This window comes from Bombus pyrosoma, linkage group LG2, assembly GCF_014825855.1.
Source record: "Bombus pyrosoma isolate SC7728 linkage group LG2, ASM1482585v1, whole genome shotgun sequence".
NCBI classification, from domain to species: domain Eukaryota; kingdom Metazoa; phylum Arthropoda; class Insecta; order Hymenoptera; family Apidae; genus Bombus; species Bombus pyrosoma.
The window spans coordinates 8,763,144-8,779,497 of NC_057771.1; the positions used below are offsets into that span (position 1 = coordinate 8,763,144).

Sequence of the window (16,354 nt, forward strand, 5' to 3'; positions counted from 1 at the left end):
ACATACTTTTGTCAGTCTAGAAAACTCCGGCAAAGAACGGTATCTTGTGACAAGGAATGCCGACGCTATTAACTCTCTTTATCAAAGGTTCGAATCCTTTTAATGAAACTGTTTAGAATCTTTTAAAGCTCACTATTGGGTACTTTATTACTTCATTTGGTATCCGATTTTCTATTAGATACATCTTGCGTTTTGAAAATCTTTTTCTTAACAACGAAAGAAGATTTCCCTTAAAATCTCGCACTAACAATGCAGGACTATTTACTTTATCTTATTTTAGTTTATTTCCGTTTATCTCATTACTTTTTATAATTTAATGAAAATCGGAATTCGCGCGTCAAAAGGAAATAAATAAAATAAATACAATTAAATATGATCTCTGGAGATCGTATTTATACATCCAACAAATATTTTGATGCGCCACAAAATTATTCAACACGGTATTAAAATTAGAGAAGAAGTTGAATGTGGAGAATAATTGAATAAATAAAATATATGGAAAATATATTATGAAATAATGTATTAGTATATCACAGTATATGAATATTTAAAAATAATAAGTTTCTGATAAAACTTGTCCAAGAATTGTTTCACCAAGGAACGGGTTGTAATTACTTCTTGAAGTTTCGAATTGATTGACACCAAGTTCGAACTTTTAATGAACATGAACGAGGGAAATGTGATAAGCTTACGTCTGTAACTGTGTAAAGTTTGTCGGTAGTCGAAAATCAAAGTTTCGTAATTGTAAGATATCTGCTCTTCGAGTTTACTTATGATCACAAAAAACTAGCGTTCGTGGTTTATTAAATAAAATTCCGTATTTGCAGGAACAGAAAATAGTTGCTGTAGTAACAAAACTTTTGGTCATCTCGTTACGTAATTGAATTAACTTGATCCGAGCTTGTTATTGACTCTGGTAATAAAATTCTATATCCACGAGGTGACCCGAAAAGTAATATATCCAATAATATTCTCGATTAAATTGATCTAGAAAATAATTCTGTACCTGATAGCCAAATCAGTTCAATTCTCAACAAATCAGGAAAATAACATATTTCTCGTGTAAAAAATGTATTAATTTTTGTTGTATAAAAAATTGTAGCGTGCTGAAGTAACGAAAAGTTATTGTTACAGTGGACTGCTGTCAGTTCGCTGCGTTATGTAATATACATTCCATTCTTCTGTTATGAAGTAAATGAGAAGGAAGAATTAGAGAACTGGAAAGTAGAATTGAAAAGTCTCTTTACCAAATAAATTTTATGAAAGCAATTTCTTGAAACTATCTTTTTAAACTTATATTCAGAAGACATTTGAAATATAAAACAGCTTGTTTAAAACAAAATTGTTGGAGGACAGAGAAACTCAGGTGTATCTGATTTTAAGGTGACATTGTAATTAAAATAGTTTACATCATTAAGTCTTTCTCATTTATGATATGGCGTAAGGAGATCCCTATTATTCTGATAAAATAAAGGAATAATACTTAGATACATGATAGAAAGAAACCTAAGTGTAGAAAGAAAGAACAGAGAGGATATAGAATAATAGAATTTCGAAAAATATTAGGGTTTGAGTTAAGGTATTTCTCAAGTATAGAATTTTATAGCTGAACAAAAGAATACGTCAGCAATTTCTCTGTTCAAGTTGTCAACATGAATGGCGTAACCTGAATAAAAGGTTCCGTATTCGTTTATTATATTCCACTATTGTCAGATAATGTTAGAAAGAATATTTCAAGAATGTAAAAATGGCAACGCGCGTCTTGTTAGAATATTTGTATTGTGTGACAGAATTGATCATTCTCGTGATAGTTGAATGCTCGTATTCGGTGTATCGGTGCGTGTTTCGGACAGCTTTCACACAACTAATGGGCCAGAAATCATTGCAATGGGTAACATTGTTTTCTTAAGCGATGGTAATACCGTTAGATTTCATTCATATTGTGTAGTGCGCGCGATTTTATCGATTTTCCTCTTTTCTTTTCAGACGCAACGTTTTCTAATCCACTGTTTATCATCTAAAAACTGAATAAGGACAAAAACGTGGAAACGTAACGCTATTATCTCGATACACGGTAAGAAGACGTTAAAGGTAAAATGTGAAATATATATACGTAACGTAAAGAAAATAGGAACTCGCTACGTGTACTAAGTTTCCGTTTTTGTCCACGTTCATCCACTGTATTTAACGATACTATATTTTTAATTTCTTATATTTTTATTAAAAGTCAAATTGACGTGTTAAAAGAATTTTTTTAAGATAGTGTAATCATCTAGCAATCCATCTAAATATCATACTGATATCGTATATTTTTCAGTTCTCCTTCTACATTTTTATTCTTGGCACGTTGATATTAATCCTCGACTCGTGCACTCCGCAAATACAAGAAGTACGTTTCGGCTATGAAGAAGCTTTCTTACTCTGCCATTTCCGTCAGATACACCTTCCGAAACAAGCAATTGAGATTGCTCGTCTTGATAGCGATAACAACAAGCGATATTTATTTCGGGAATCCTTAACTTACAAATCGAAGAAATACGTGATCCATTTTTTGTTCCGCGATACCGATAAATCCAGCTATCGAACCAGGAAGATATAAAAGAACACTAATTGCGGAATTCTGTCATACTTCCCGGAAGAATGTGCAAATGTATGTAAATCACAGTCAGAGGCGAATACTTGGGGACAATAAGACCGGAAAAGATTCGTGAACAATTGCGGGATAAAATGAAAATTCTAAAGACGCGAAGCAAGATTGGTAAAATGAGAAAGCAAATTCTTGGAAACAAAAATTGTCACTCACACATACGGGAACATCAATAATTTGTGGAAATTAAATTGTATGAAAAATATTTGTACTTCGTACAATAAGAATCGAAATAAAGCCACGCTTTGATGCCGTAGAGTCGTAGTAGAGAAGTACTGGTTCTCACCGCTGAACTAGATAAGCAATAATTTTAGCGGATGCCAAAAATAAGTATCCTCCGGTACTTGTATTGTTTTCATCGTACAAGTCGACAGTAATTACACGTTTTAACGTGATTTAATATCATCCCTAACTATCCAAGTACAGGATTTTAATAACGATGACATTAAAGTCCCTAACGAAGTTACGTACAGCTGGGAACTTTCCTCTAATAATATCAAATAACATCCGAACTATACAATGTCTTTGAACGACAGCGTTATATCGTTTTTATTTGCTCTAACTTCTGACGTGGAACGATCGAACGGCTAAATGTTGAGAGTATATCGAATTATACCGAACAGACGAAGCGGACAGAGCGAAACATTCGGAAGAACTTCATTTCTCGCGTTAAATCGCGCAACCGTTTATCGTGTTGTCGCGTAGTTCAATTTATCACGGCATTAAATCTCGTTTTATGCTATGCCCTCCTGGTCTTGTTTGCGAAAATATTAAGACGCTTCTAGGGGAGAAGTAAGTTTTCGCAGGTGTCACAACTTGTGAAATATGCGTATGCGCGAGCAGAAATTTCTCTCGCTAATCAGAACGATAAAATTGTCGTTAAATATTTTGAATCGTTGATTTGGCGAGATGCGCGTGATTTTATTGGTCGAGTTGCGATACGGACTGGTTTGCGGGGGTTAAAGAGGAGGGTTGGGTGCGTAGTAGATGGGCGCGTGGTGCAAAGGTGAGCAACTCGAGAGACGTCACTTGTTCACGATCTGGCGAACGGTGCGCTTTTAAGATTATCCCTCGCATGGGGGGAGGGAGGCGCCAGCGTTATTACTGTTTTCCACACGTCATTGATTCCGGCTGGAATTGTCGAGATTCGAGCAACAGATGAATTTATCCTTTGCCGACGAATACCGAAGGGATTTCTATGAAGCGAATATCTGTCATTTATGGGAAGATTATTAATTGTTTTCCAAGTGACTTAAAACGGAACAGAGGGCAAAGTGATTTATTTCTGTCGCAAACGGTGATTAAGATTCGTGAACGATGGATGTGTCGGATAAATATTCGTTTTACGAGAACATTAGCGACGAATTGGAATACTTGGAAAAAATACGCGGTCCTAAGTATTTATCTTTAACGTTGGTCGTGCCTGTTACCCTTACGTACGTTATCATCTTCGTAACCGGATTTGTTGGCAATGTGATCACTTGCATCGTTATATGGAGGAATCCGACCATGCAGACACCGACGAATTATTACTTGTTCAATTTGGCGGTATCCGATCTGCTGTTTTTAATACTGGGTAAGTTTAAGAAATGTTCGTTACTCGTTGTTTTTTCTATATTTTTTTGATACTTTATTCGTCGCAGTTAATGCTGATTCGTAAGTATAATCGAATATAATTTACGATAACTACAAGTCGAATCAAAGCGAATTAGTTTAAAGAAATATTCGGGCGAAATGATACTTTAATTAGAAACTTAATTAGACATACAAATTGTGTATAAAATTACGATTGAGAGGTATTTTAACATGATATTAAAAAAGTTAGAAATTGTCTACTTTTAACTGTTTTACGATAGTCGTAATCAGCGTTGATTTATGTGCAGTGCCGTTGCAGCTCGACCCACGTGTAGATAACTTATCGAATCCATTAGTTGTGATTAATTCATAACTAGTCGAGACATATGTGATTCATTGATGAAAAATTATGTTCGTATGTTATATTATATGTTTCCGATGGAAATGGAAACTGATATACGTAATGTAAGATAAGAGGTATATGTATCTATGTAATATACATTTATATTTGACATACTATTCAATCCCTATACTTGCAATCATAACATTTGATTAACATTTGATCACATTTGTTATCTACTGTAGCGGTAAAGAATTGTATTAAAAATAAGAAAATAGAAATAATTAGAACTTCGAGAAAATTATGTAGTTAAAAGTTCTTTATTCGTCGGAATCTCTGATCTACAATGTCTTTGCCAGCGCACAGTATAAATTAGAAAGTCTATTTAACAAGAGTTTTATGTAGTATTGCCGGTTGCGAGGCGATATTTGCAGAATAGTCACGTATTAGACGTTAATTGTCGGTTAATGGGTTGTTCGATGTTCCTTGCTGTGATTAAAGTCCCCACTTACGATTCCATTCGTTATTCGTTACGATTCCATTTGTTATTCGTTACGATTCCATTTGTGTCTGGTGCTGAATCGCGATTCCCCTGAATAAATTAGTTTGCATCGCAAGTAGCCTTACAATTAATTTATGTTCACTGATCTTTGACTTTCGTCCGATGTCATTGTTTTATAATTTTGTATTTTCTTCTCTCTTCTTTTCTATTGACCGAACTATAGCGGTAATTGAATTCGAATCATTGCAATTGTGCAAACTAACGTATTTCGGAAAGGAATTTCATGGATAAAATCGTGAAGAGAAAAGAACTAGACTTTATTGGAAAATGTTTTTCATTTAAATTATCGCATTCTCTCTTGCTTTTACACTTGTATTATTGAATCAGCAGTTCGTAGCATTCCGTGTTCTTAAGTTGTGAAACTTTCAATTATTCGTAAATAGGTCGATCATGAAAGAAAATTGAACGAATAAAGGATATTTACCTCACGAGCACGATTTTATCTTCGTTTTGGAACATGGCAATTTCGGAAACGGAGCGTGTAATCAAAGAAAAGCACGAATCCCTATGAAAACAATTACAATACGAGGGTAAGCACGAATTTTCCAATTGCTTTTCAGGTTTACCCTTTGAATTGAGCGTATTTTGGCAACAATATCCATGGCAATGGGGACTAGGCATATGTAAACTGAGAGCGTACGTCTCCGAAACGTGAGTCGACATAGCACCAGTCAAAGAATAGCATACTTTGAACGTTATACGAGATGATGCAAAAAAATCTTGTTTTAATGCAACTACAAGAATTTTCTTTTTAAAGGTCCTCTTACGTGTCGGTACTAACTATAGTGGCATTCTCAGTAGAAAGATATTTGGCAATTTATCATCCCCTTCGTCATTATGGAAGTGGTCTGAAGCGTTCTATACGATCTATATTTGGTGCATGGTTGATAGCTTTGATTTTTGCCATGCCATTCGCTGCTTACATTGACATAGATTACGTTGAATATCCACAAAGTGAGTTCTTGCAAAGCTATTTGTTATTCTGCATTCTTTGTGGCTTTCGCAAGCTTTACTATACCGCTCGTAAAGTTGCTACCAGAAGTTTCAGCATTTTCTAGGAGTGCTTTAAAGATTTAAACAAGTAGATATTTGAAAAGGTATCGATTTTACCATATATTATTGACACGATGTCAGGATAGATATTTACTCAACGTACACTCTGTAAACTGTATTCATGCGTTCATGAACCGAAAATGTAATCAATAAACTGATGAACGGTTTGGAAAATCGGAAATGTCAATCGAGCAAATGAGAGCAAGAAATTCGAGTCAAAAGCACTATTCGGCATATATATGTATTTTGTGCGAGTTTCATTAATTTTCGTATCGTTCATTTTCCATACGAATTTGCCGATACAAGCAATTAAATACGCGAAATTTTGTTCTTTCTTTTCATTCTTCTCTTAAATGGTTACTTTCTCTCGTTGAAAATATCGCTTGGTTTTGATTTCCAGACTCGAAACGAAACTCGGAAGAATCCGCGATTTGCGCGATGCTGAAGGAAAACATGCCAAATTTTCCTCTTTACCAGCTTAGCTGTATCTTCTTCTTTCTCATACCCATGGTGTTTATCGCGGTGCTTTACGTGAGGATAGGGTTACGAATACAAAGTGATACCCTCGCGCAAAACGTCGAGGGATACGTTCATGGTGAAACCAAACAAGCCCAGTCGCGGAAAACCATCACACGGATGCTGAGTAAATGTTCTATTTTAAATAAACGTCATCCCGTCCTTTGTTCCTACGAAATGTTAATACGCCCCTCGTAAATACGTTAATCAATTTCGTATACCTTTGTCGCACGTGTAAATATATAGAACGAACTGATTTACCCATGAAGACAGCCATTATTCCGTATAGATGATATCCTATCAAGGAACGTGTTCAGAGATTGATGAGGAAGCCGACGTGGATGTCAAAGTTCCTCGACAACGCGAGATCATCATACCACGAGACAATTTTCACCTTGTCGATAACATGTTACAAAGGTCGAAAGTACTAACATTCTTGCGAGTTGTAACGTAATTGAAAATTTCATTACCTCGTTTATTTACCCTCTTCCTGATCTTTCTATTTAATTCATTTGAAGAATACACGGAGAAGAACACGATAAGACATATTTCTCATTTCTTTCTTCTTTTTTCTTTACAGAGGGACAGTTTTATAGACTTTCGATGAATCCCATGTTAAGAAAATTGTTTTTTAACTAGCTTTAGAGTTAAACGCGTGTTTTTCTATCCACTTAAAAATTTTCAAAATATTTCTCGTCATCATATTAAAACGTTGAAAATACTAAAATATATGCCTTTAACTTCCACGAGCTTTCGTTAGCTTATCAGCTAGTTTTAATAGAGTTTAATCTTTGTTTAATAGATTTTAATAGTTTTAATCTTTGAACCTAACAGGTTGTTTTCACTCTCGATTCCATTATATTACAATTCTTTCGCTCGTTCATAAAGCGACATTAAAATTAGAGAACCAACAAGAATGCACTTCGATTTTTGGCCGGTGATCTTCATTTGTAAACATTGCTACATCTTTCACGGTTCGTTGTAAGGTATTAATATTTATTTATAGTTATTATATTGGGAAGAGGAAAAGAGAAGGAGAAAGAGGTATCAGGTAGTATCAGTAAACATCAAGGTAGATAGAAATCGTGCTTCGACTTGGTTCTACAGGTGCCGTAGTGATCACATTTTTCATCTGTTGGGCGCCATTTCACATTCAACGATTATTATACGTGTACGAAGATTCGACGTATGATGACATAAACCAGTGGGTGTACCCGCTCACTGGTTGCCTTTACTACTTCAGCACCACCATCAATCCCATCCTGTATAATGTGATGAGCGCGAAATATCGGAATGCTTTTAAGGAAACATGTCGATGCTCCCCTAGTAATCCATCCATTAGCAGAGTTGGCCTGAGTAGCATGAGAGATTCCAGTACAATTTGTGGTGTCAGGCCTAGTCAAGCATCTCAGGTGTTTCGAGAAAGAAGCGTAAATAGCCAACGACATGGGATGTAAGTCAAATTTGATTAATGCTTGTTAAAAGCATCTCCCTTGCTCGTCGTTAATTTTGCACCCATTTTTGTGCTTGGTGAATTGTTTGTCGTACGAACTACGATTATGCTTTACACCGCAAAACTTCGTAAACCAATTCACGCTCCCAGAAATTGTTGTTCCCGGCATATATATAGGTACAGCGCTTCGGATCCTGTGGAAAACAAGTCGCACGAGGCAGCTCAATTACAGCCAGACGATGGAGAGGATGAAAAGCGAATGAATAACGTACCTGCTAACTGTTCTTTGACAGCAGACAAAGACACTAACGAAATCGGTGCTTCGAGATATTTGCAACAGACAAAAAGATCATCGATCCTAATACACGCGAAAAACAGACGTCTGAAATATCAAGTGTCTGACGAAGATGAAACTCCCTCGAATGAAACGCACATCTGATCATCGTATTTTGGAAGAACGGTATATATTTAAGTAATGGCGCACAGAAAAGTCGATGATAATTTCAAACAAAAAAAAAAGTTAAGAACTTTGTGATATTATCGCGCAAGCTTCGTTCGTTGTAACCCTTTAAGATCATCCTTCCAAAGTATTAATCCCTGGCTTATCTTATCAAGGAAAATGGCTCACATGTTACGAATTTCCCGCATCCATGCACGTTAGCAAGTAACGGAAAATCGGAATTTACGTGTTTGCTAGGATCGATTGAAGATATTGAAAAATACTTTGAAGTTCGTGTGGGAACGTTTAAGGAAGATTGATCGAGTGTAAGGTAAGTGTGGTCGACCAAATATAGCTTTCAAATATTTACGATAGCGAGACTGGAATAAAAATTGATATTCCATCTTAAGAATCGTTGATACGAACAGTTGAAATTTATAGGCGGGAGGTAATTTCCAAACGATAAAAAGAGAGCTTCAAGAGGACAGAACTATAGACAAGTTATTAAATTGTACACACGTAGAATACAATTACGTTATCTAAAAATACTACGTCGAAAAATACTACGGATTGTATTCCATTTTTAACATAATATTGATATGGCTTTTGGTGACCCTCGGTATTTTGTCAGTCTTTTGTGCTGTCACGTACAGACAAATATATCGAATCAATAGCAGCTTTTTTCCAAACCACGAAACACAACATTATCAATGCATTCATTGTGAATCTGTTACACGTGTAAACATCCCATTAGATTGTAACCGGCATATATTACCATATTAAATGTCGCTTTATATAATTGTTAGTAATTTCGAAATCTATTCGACTCTAATTCCTAGTTTATACGTATAACGTAGTCTAGGATATTTTCCTTTCTTTTGATATATCTTAGAAGTTCGAGTTTTCTTTTCTTTTTTATTTAAAACGCATTTACAGGGATAGTCTGGCAATTTTAAGACTTGGAAAAAAAAATCGATTGTATTCACTTATCTATCACCTAAAATAGAACTTGTTTCCCTTATCCTTACTTCGAAAATCCCAGGAGCTTTTTAACCATGCAAAACATGGAAAGTCTTTTCGAGCGAACTAACGAAAAAGATCTTCATCGGTATCTTTTCGTCACAAGGATGGAAAATATACGGTCGAACGGATTGCCAAGCTTAAAAGTTTTCGCAACTTCATTGTTAACATTTCCAGGATCAGAGAAGTTTACAGTCGAACATCAAGAAGAAGTTTCGTCTTGATGAAAATCTTCAAAAAATATTTGACGATACGTTTGGCGACATTGAAATTTTGTATAACCGAATACCGAAAATAAAGAAACGAATTTGTGTAAAATCTGAAGTACAAAACATGTATATATGTGTTTATTTGACCAGTCGCGGGGAGACGCGATCGCGAGGAAGCGCATCAACGGGAGTCGTAAATTCCCGTTACGATTAGAATAATCGACACCACGAACAGTTCGATCCCCGTATTTCGGTTAGGACAATAGGGGTGGTTGTTTTTGTAGAACACTGCGGTTGACAGGTTATACGATATATTTTTTCAGCAACGGTTTACACTTTATATTTGTATAACTCTGATGTATATCGAAGATGTATATCAGAGAGGTGATTGCCTCTGTCAGAGTTGTGGAAGCAGTCCGATGTTGACTGTCCGAGTATCGTAGTAACAGAGAGTTGCGTTCTCGTAGCATTACGGAGGAAGGCTCGGTGTTCATGGGAGAACTCAGCTTTCCTGTTAGGGAAATATTCGCTTTCTCCGTAATTAGTACGAACGCATAATAGACCTAAGGACTATTCCCGGGACCATCCATAAACCGATAACACTTATAAGAATAATGATTCCTTCAAGGCTAATAGGAGTTAGTTATAAATATCAAGACAAAAGGTAAACTAAAATCCTAGGTTTATGGTGGGTCCTTAGGTTTATGAGGGTCTAAATAGCGGTGCAGAACCTTGGCGGCCAGGCAACTAGGAATATGATTGTACTTATTGATGAATTTTAATCTTTTGTTCCTACAAAGTTTTCATTGTCCACCTTCTATTAATGCAACTGTATTATTACATGTTAATGAGAGTCGATTCAATCAACTTTCCTCGGTAGTTACTAATACTTATCGAAGGTATCGATCCTCTTTCCTTTAACAAATTTTCTTCGATGCCGGACAGTTAAATTAATTATTTCCTTTGAAATTGTTGAAACTTAAAACTTGTAGTGAATTTCGCGATATCTATTTGCAAAAGTTAGAAGCAACACTTTCCAACTTCGATTAAAATCTAATCAAGTTTAATTTTAGTCACGTATTCGATTCCTATCTTTGATATAATGAACGATTGTCAATAAGTTTCGAATATAACACGCTATAATGAGGAGAAACAAACGTAAAATTGTTAAAGTACTCAAAGAGAAATTTCAAACGGCTATGATAAATTATGATTATGGATCACTCCATTTTCAACAAGATCTCTATAGTATTTGATCGCGCCTCTGATTGTAACAAGTACACCATTAGTATGGTGTAATTCTGAGCCATTAAACTAACGCTCGAAACTCGCGAAAACACTCTCGGGTTAACATTTGGATTGACGTCAAATCTTTTCTCGGCAAAGAAATGCTATTTCTTGATCAATTTCGTTCACTTCAAGGATACGATAATAAATGGCGATTTACTTACAAAATTAATTTCATCGAACATATCTGTTCTGAAAGTTATAATAAAACATTTTTCTGGAGAACTGAAGATTCAATTTTCGTTTCTAGTTTCAAGAACATTTCAGATTGTATTTCTTCGTAAAATATTTTCACATATTCGTCAAATGTCTATTATGATATCTGGTAATACCTATTCACTGCACATGCGATAATGGTATTGGTTTTTGAATCGATGAACGTCATACACTGCATAGAAATCAATCGCTACTTAGCTACAATTTTATAAATAAGTCTACTTACTAACAATTGCGATAAATCAATAGGAAAAATTTAATTGACATTATTTTATGTTCTTATTAGTTGTTCGTTATAGGTGCTTAATACATTTCCATTTCTATTCCAAAGATTTTCCTTGGTCTTGTATTTTTCTTTCGTTTTCGTGCGGTTGAAAGTATAAAAATGAAATCCGTCTAACTGAAATTTAATGGTTTGAGAAACGTCGCTGTTCTTCGTGTAAGGTTCATGAATCATTAAGAAGGAAAACGTGTATTTCTTTATTTTTGTTGGAACGTTCGAAAAAGTAATTTCATATATTTCTATTGATTGATAATTGTAATAATCATGTAAAAATTTTTGCAATTTTCGATCTGTTAAATTTGAAAGAAAGTGACATTATAAAAATATAACATTTTCTTTAGGAAAATAGACAAGTAAATAAATCATAATATAGACTGAAAAGTAATTATACCATATACAAATTATTTCACATAATAATTTATCGACATTGTAATGTTATCAATATAGATCCTAGTAACTTTCTAGTTCTTTTTTAATGTAACTAGCTGCATATACTGATTCTAAATTTTAACGGTCTCGTTCGAATAGTACTGGCCACTGGCCTTATAACTTTGACTTTCAAAGTTATTATAACATAATTTATACAAAAATACAACGTAATTTCCTGCATTATGATGTAATACAAGTTTTAATGTAACTGTTTTAATATAACATTTTCTTACTTTCGTCATGTGCATATGATGATTTTATTGTTTTGTATTGTACTTGTTTTTGTTTACACACGTGCCCTTCATTTATATATGGGTGTATTTTAAATGAAATACGAAACGATAGTAAAATATCTACTGGAGTCTGGAATATTATTTTAAGATTATTTGTTAACAAAGCATAACTAATTATGGTGAGTAAACATATTTTGAAATGTTTAAATGTTATATATATTTCTTAATGTGATACTTCTTATAAGTCCGTGTATTAATTTTAGTAGGGAATGGAATATCTTATGACCCAAAATTCGAAAAAACAGAATGAAAAATATATTAAATATGATAATATGAAACTACAATCTGATAAAGAAATGGAAGAATCTCTTTGTAGCTCACAAAACTTTTATTTGAAGTTGTCACAAGATTCTACTATATCTCATTCTCAAGAAGTAAATGATGATGAAGATATAATAGTAATAAGTGATTCTAGCTCTAATTCAATTTGTTCTGTTTCTAAGCATTCTTCCACATCAAAAGTGGCATCAAATAAACATATTCCAACAGACAATAAGATTTATATTCTAGATTCTTCAGATTCTGAGTCTTCAAAGACTACAGATAAAAAGTATTTCAAAACATGCAAGATAAATGAAAAATTGCAGTTTGTTAGTAATTACAAAGAAAGAAAAGATATTGCAGAAGACAATGAGATATTATATACATCTGATGAATCTTCCAGTATTGAGTATATCAAAGAAGATATACCTTCTATATCTTCTAATAAAACTAGTAGCACTTATGTCAGTTCTACTACAGAAAACATTGTTAAAAACATGGCAGATACAAATGTCAAATCTCATAGCAATACTATTAATAATGATGTTAATAATTCTAAGAATTCTGGTAGTATTGCTCGATCATTTAAAACTGCATCTGCTACGAATAGGAAATGCATTGATTTTAAGAAGAAACTTTCACGAGAAGATGCTAAAAATATTCTAAAAAATATACAATCTTCACGACTAATATATGAATCACCAAAAATTAGAAAAGAAAAAAATGTTGCGCTGGGTAAGGAGATAGATGACAATGTCATACATCCAGCTATTTCACCAAAAAATAAGTTAAAAACAAACAATATAGTTATTGATGAAGATCCAATAGATTCTGAGACTGATATTATTCAAGGCTCTCAGGTGAATCTAACAAATCCTTATAGAACCCATGTTAGTAAATTTTTGAGTAAAACATGTGCAAAAGAAGATCAAGGGCCAACATATACTGAACTATCAGAGAGGAAGAAAAAACAGATTTCACAATGGCTCATGGCTAATTCACAAAGTGATTCCCAAAGTGATAGTTCACCTGGTATTGTGCCTCTTACTAATACAAATGATATAAGTTCTGGTAATAGTAGTCTGGAAAGATTAGAGATGAACTATGAAACTCCAAATAATAGGGGAAGGATACATCAGTTTCCTGTAAGAGAAAGTAAAACTACAAACCCAGATTATAATAAAACATCTTACCATACAGTTCCGTGTCAGAATACAATAAATGAATTTGTCCATAGAACAAAACATAATGATCTTGAGCTCCCTACATTTAAAAGAAGTCATATTGATAATAATGTGTCAACTCCAACGAATTCTACAATGAATGTACCACAAAACATAGATATCATGGATTGTGCAGATATATTAGATAAATTATATGGCAAATCTTGGCGCAATAAAGCTGATGTATTGTTTCCAAACTCTGAACCACGTAAACAAATAATTACAACAAAAAATAGAGCAGTTCAAACTGATAGGTACTTTGCAAGTGTTATAGTAAAAAATATAGTATCATAATATGTAATTAATTAATAATAATCTACTAATTAATATTTATAAATATCAACTGTTACAGAAAGTTTACAAAGAGGGAAAGATTTTACATACCAGATTCAGATGACGATTTTAGCGCATGTAAGTAATTATACTATACTTTTTATGAAACTAAATTTTATGTTTATTTTAAAAAGATAGATAAAAAGACAGTTTTAATTATTTTTAATTCAATAGCTCTAAACGATTTGAAATTACGAAATTCATCAACAAAAAAGGATGTGCGGAAAAATACGAAAAGGAGAGATAACTTTATTAAAGATGAAACATCATCAGAAAGTGGATGTGAAAGTTTGTACTATACTGCATTGACGAATCCAAGGGTATCAAAAAATAGTACGCAATCAAAACTGACAGCTCCAGCAATTGCACGGCGGTAATAAACAATTATATTTTTAAAGTAAATATCTATAAAAAATGAAATTTTTACAACTGTAACATTTTATCTTTAGAGTTCTTGCAATATGTGATTCAGATACTGAAGATGAAGGTAATATACATAATGATAATCAAATATTTAACATAAGAAGAAGAAAATTGTCATTTAGTAATGATGAAAGTGAAGGCTCGAACACTAGTGAATTTGATCCTGGTGATGATGTACCACCAAAGTCTACAATTAAGAAAAGTAACGTATATTCACGTTATTTACATAATATGTTATGTATGATGTATCTAATATGAAAAATATTTTTATAGCTTCTACTAAAGCTAAACAGCAATTATTTAAATTAAACACTCAAAGCAAATTAACTTCTGATAATTCAAAGTGTGAAAGACGTACCAGCTTCCTGGCATCTTTGACTCAAAGTGTTTCTCTTGCTAATGTACATCCAGATGCTAAGAAATACAGATTAGATTATAAAAATAACAAAGAAGATTTGTGCAATTATTTGTATAAATTATATAATGAAAAAGTATTTGATAATGAGTTACCAAAAGACATGTCAATGGAGTGGAATGTTCGTATGAGAGGAACTGCTGGTTTTTGTTATAACAAAAAATCAGTGAGAACACTTGGTGGTATTGTAAGATCTTCACGAATAGTTTTGGCAACAAAGGTATGATTATATGGTTTTTAAGAAATTTCTGAGATATGTATTAATTAAATAAATTTTCATACATAGATTTTAGATACTCCAGACAGACTTAGAGATACCTTAATTCATGAAATGTGTCATGCAGCTGCATGGTTGATAAATGGGGTTTCTGATGGACATGGTCCATTTTGGACAAAATGGTATATTATAATAATTAATTATTCACATATTCACTAAAATATTAATTTAATTAATTACTTTATAGGGCCAATAAAGCTATGAAAACATTTCCTGAACTACCACCGATAAGAAGGTGTCATGATTACGAAATTAAAACAAAATTTACATATAAATGTGTAGGCTGTGGATACAGGTAAAATGCATTGTATAAGATTGATAACACATACATACATAACTTATCTAATTATAAGTTTCGAAGATATATATATATATATATGTTTGAATTACTTTGAACTTTATTACAGTATTGGTAGACATTCCAAATCTTTGGATATCGAAAAAAAACGATGTGGTCATTGCTATGGAAAATTCGAATTATTATTAAACAAGACAACAAAATCTGGGACTGTACAAATGCAAACTCCAAAAAGAGAACTTTCGGCGTTTGCGCTTTATGTTAAAGAAAACTATAATTCTGTAAAAAAAGAACGTAACATAAAACATGCTGAAGTAATGAAAATTTTAGGTCAGCAATTTTCGGAAATTAAGATTGCAAAGAAACAAGAAAATTTTGGAAATAATCCAAATACTTCTAGTTAAATAAGTGACCGAAAACATATTTAGCATTTATGTAAAATGCTTCTTATATTTTATACAGATTGCGTATTTTATAGAACTTAATCATTCTTATTTTATGTGAACACTTTATGATTGGCACAACTGACATGTTTTACCATTGCTGGCATTGGAGTATAAATAGTAAAACGAAATGTTTATTATACACAAGATAGGGTTATTATATTATAGCAAATATGATCTTTAAATCGATGAATTGTATAGACGTGGTGACAACTTGTAAAAGTTGTTAGCGAAAATTCTTAATAAATGACGTATATAAATTAAATCGCTGTAACTTTATTTCAATTAGTAGGATATTATTTAGAATCAGGGAATAAATTGAAATACCTTTTATTTCAATAAAATTCATATACATATAC

The 16,354-nt window shown here is 33.1% G+C and overlaps 1 protein-coding gene across 1 annotated transcript; it reads left to right on the forward strand.

Annotated features, from left to right (window-relative positions):
• Positions 1-36: 36 nt before the first annotated feature.
• Positions 37-16,260, forward strand: LOC122573738. The gene is made up of 15 exons (XM_043740506.1): positions 37-2,074; positions 2,318-4,223; positions 5,685-5,775; positions 5,882-6,078; positions 6,578-6,820; positions 7,801-8,146; positions 8,324-8,576; positions 12,529-14,060; positions 14,159-14,217; positions 14,314-14,512; positions 14,589-14,764; positions 14,836-15,197; positions 15,264-15,376; positions 15,442-15,549; positions 15,662-16,260. Exons 2-15 carry the CDS (start codon positions 3,965-3,967, stop codon positions 15,954-15,956), a joined length of 4,233 nt encoding a protein of 1,410 aa, XP_043596441.1. The 5' UTR covers positions 37-2,074; positions 2,318-3,964; the 3' UTR covers positions 15,957-16,260.
• The last annotated feature ends 94 nt before the right edge of the window (positions 16,261-16,354 follow it).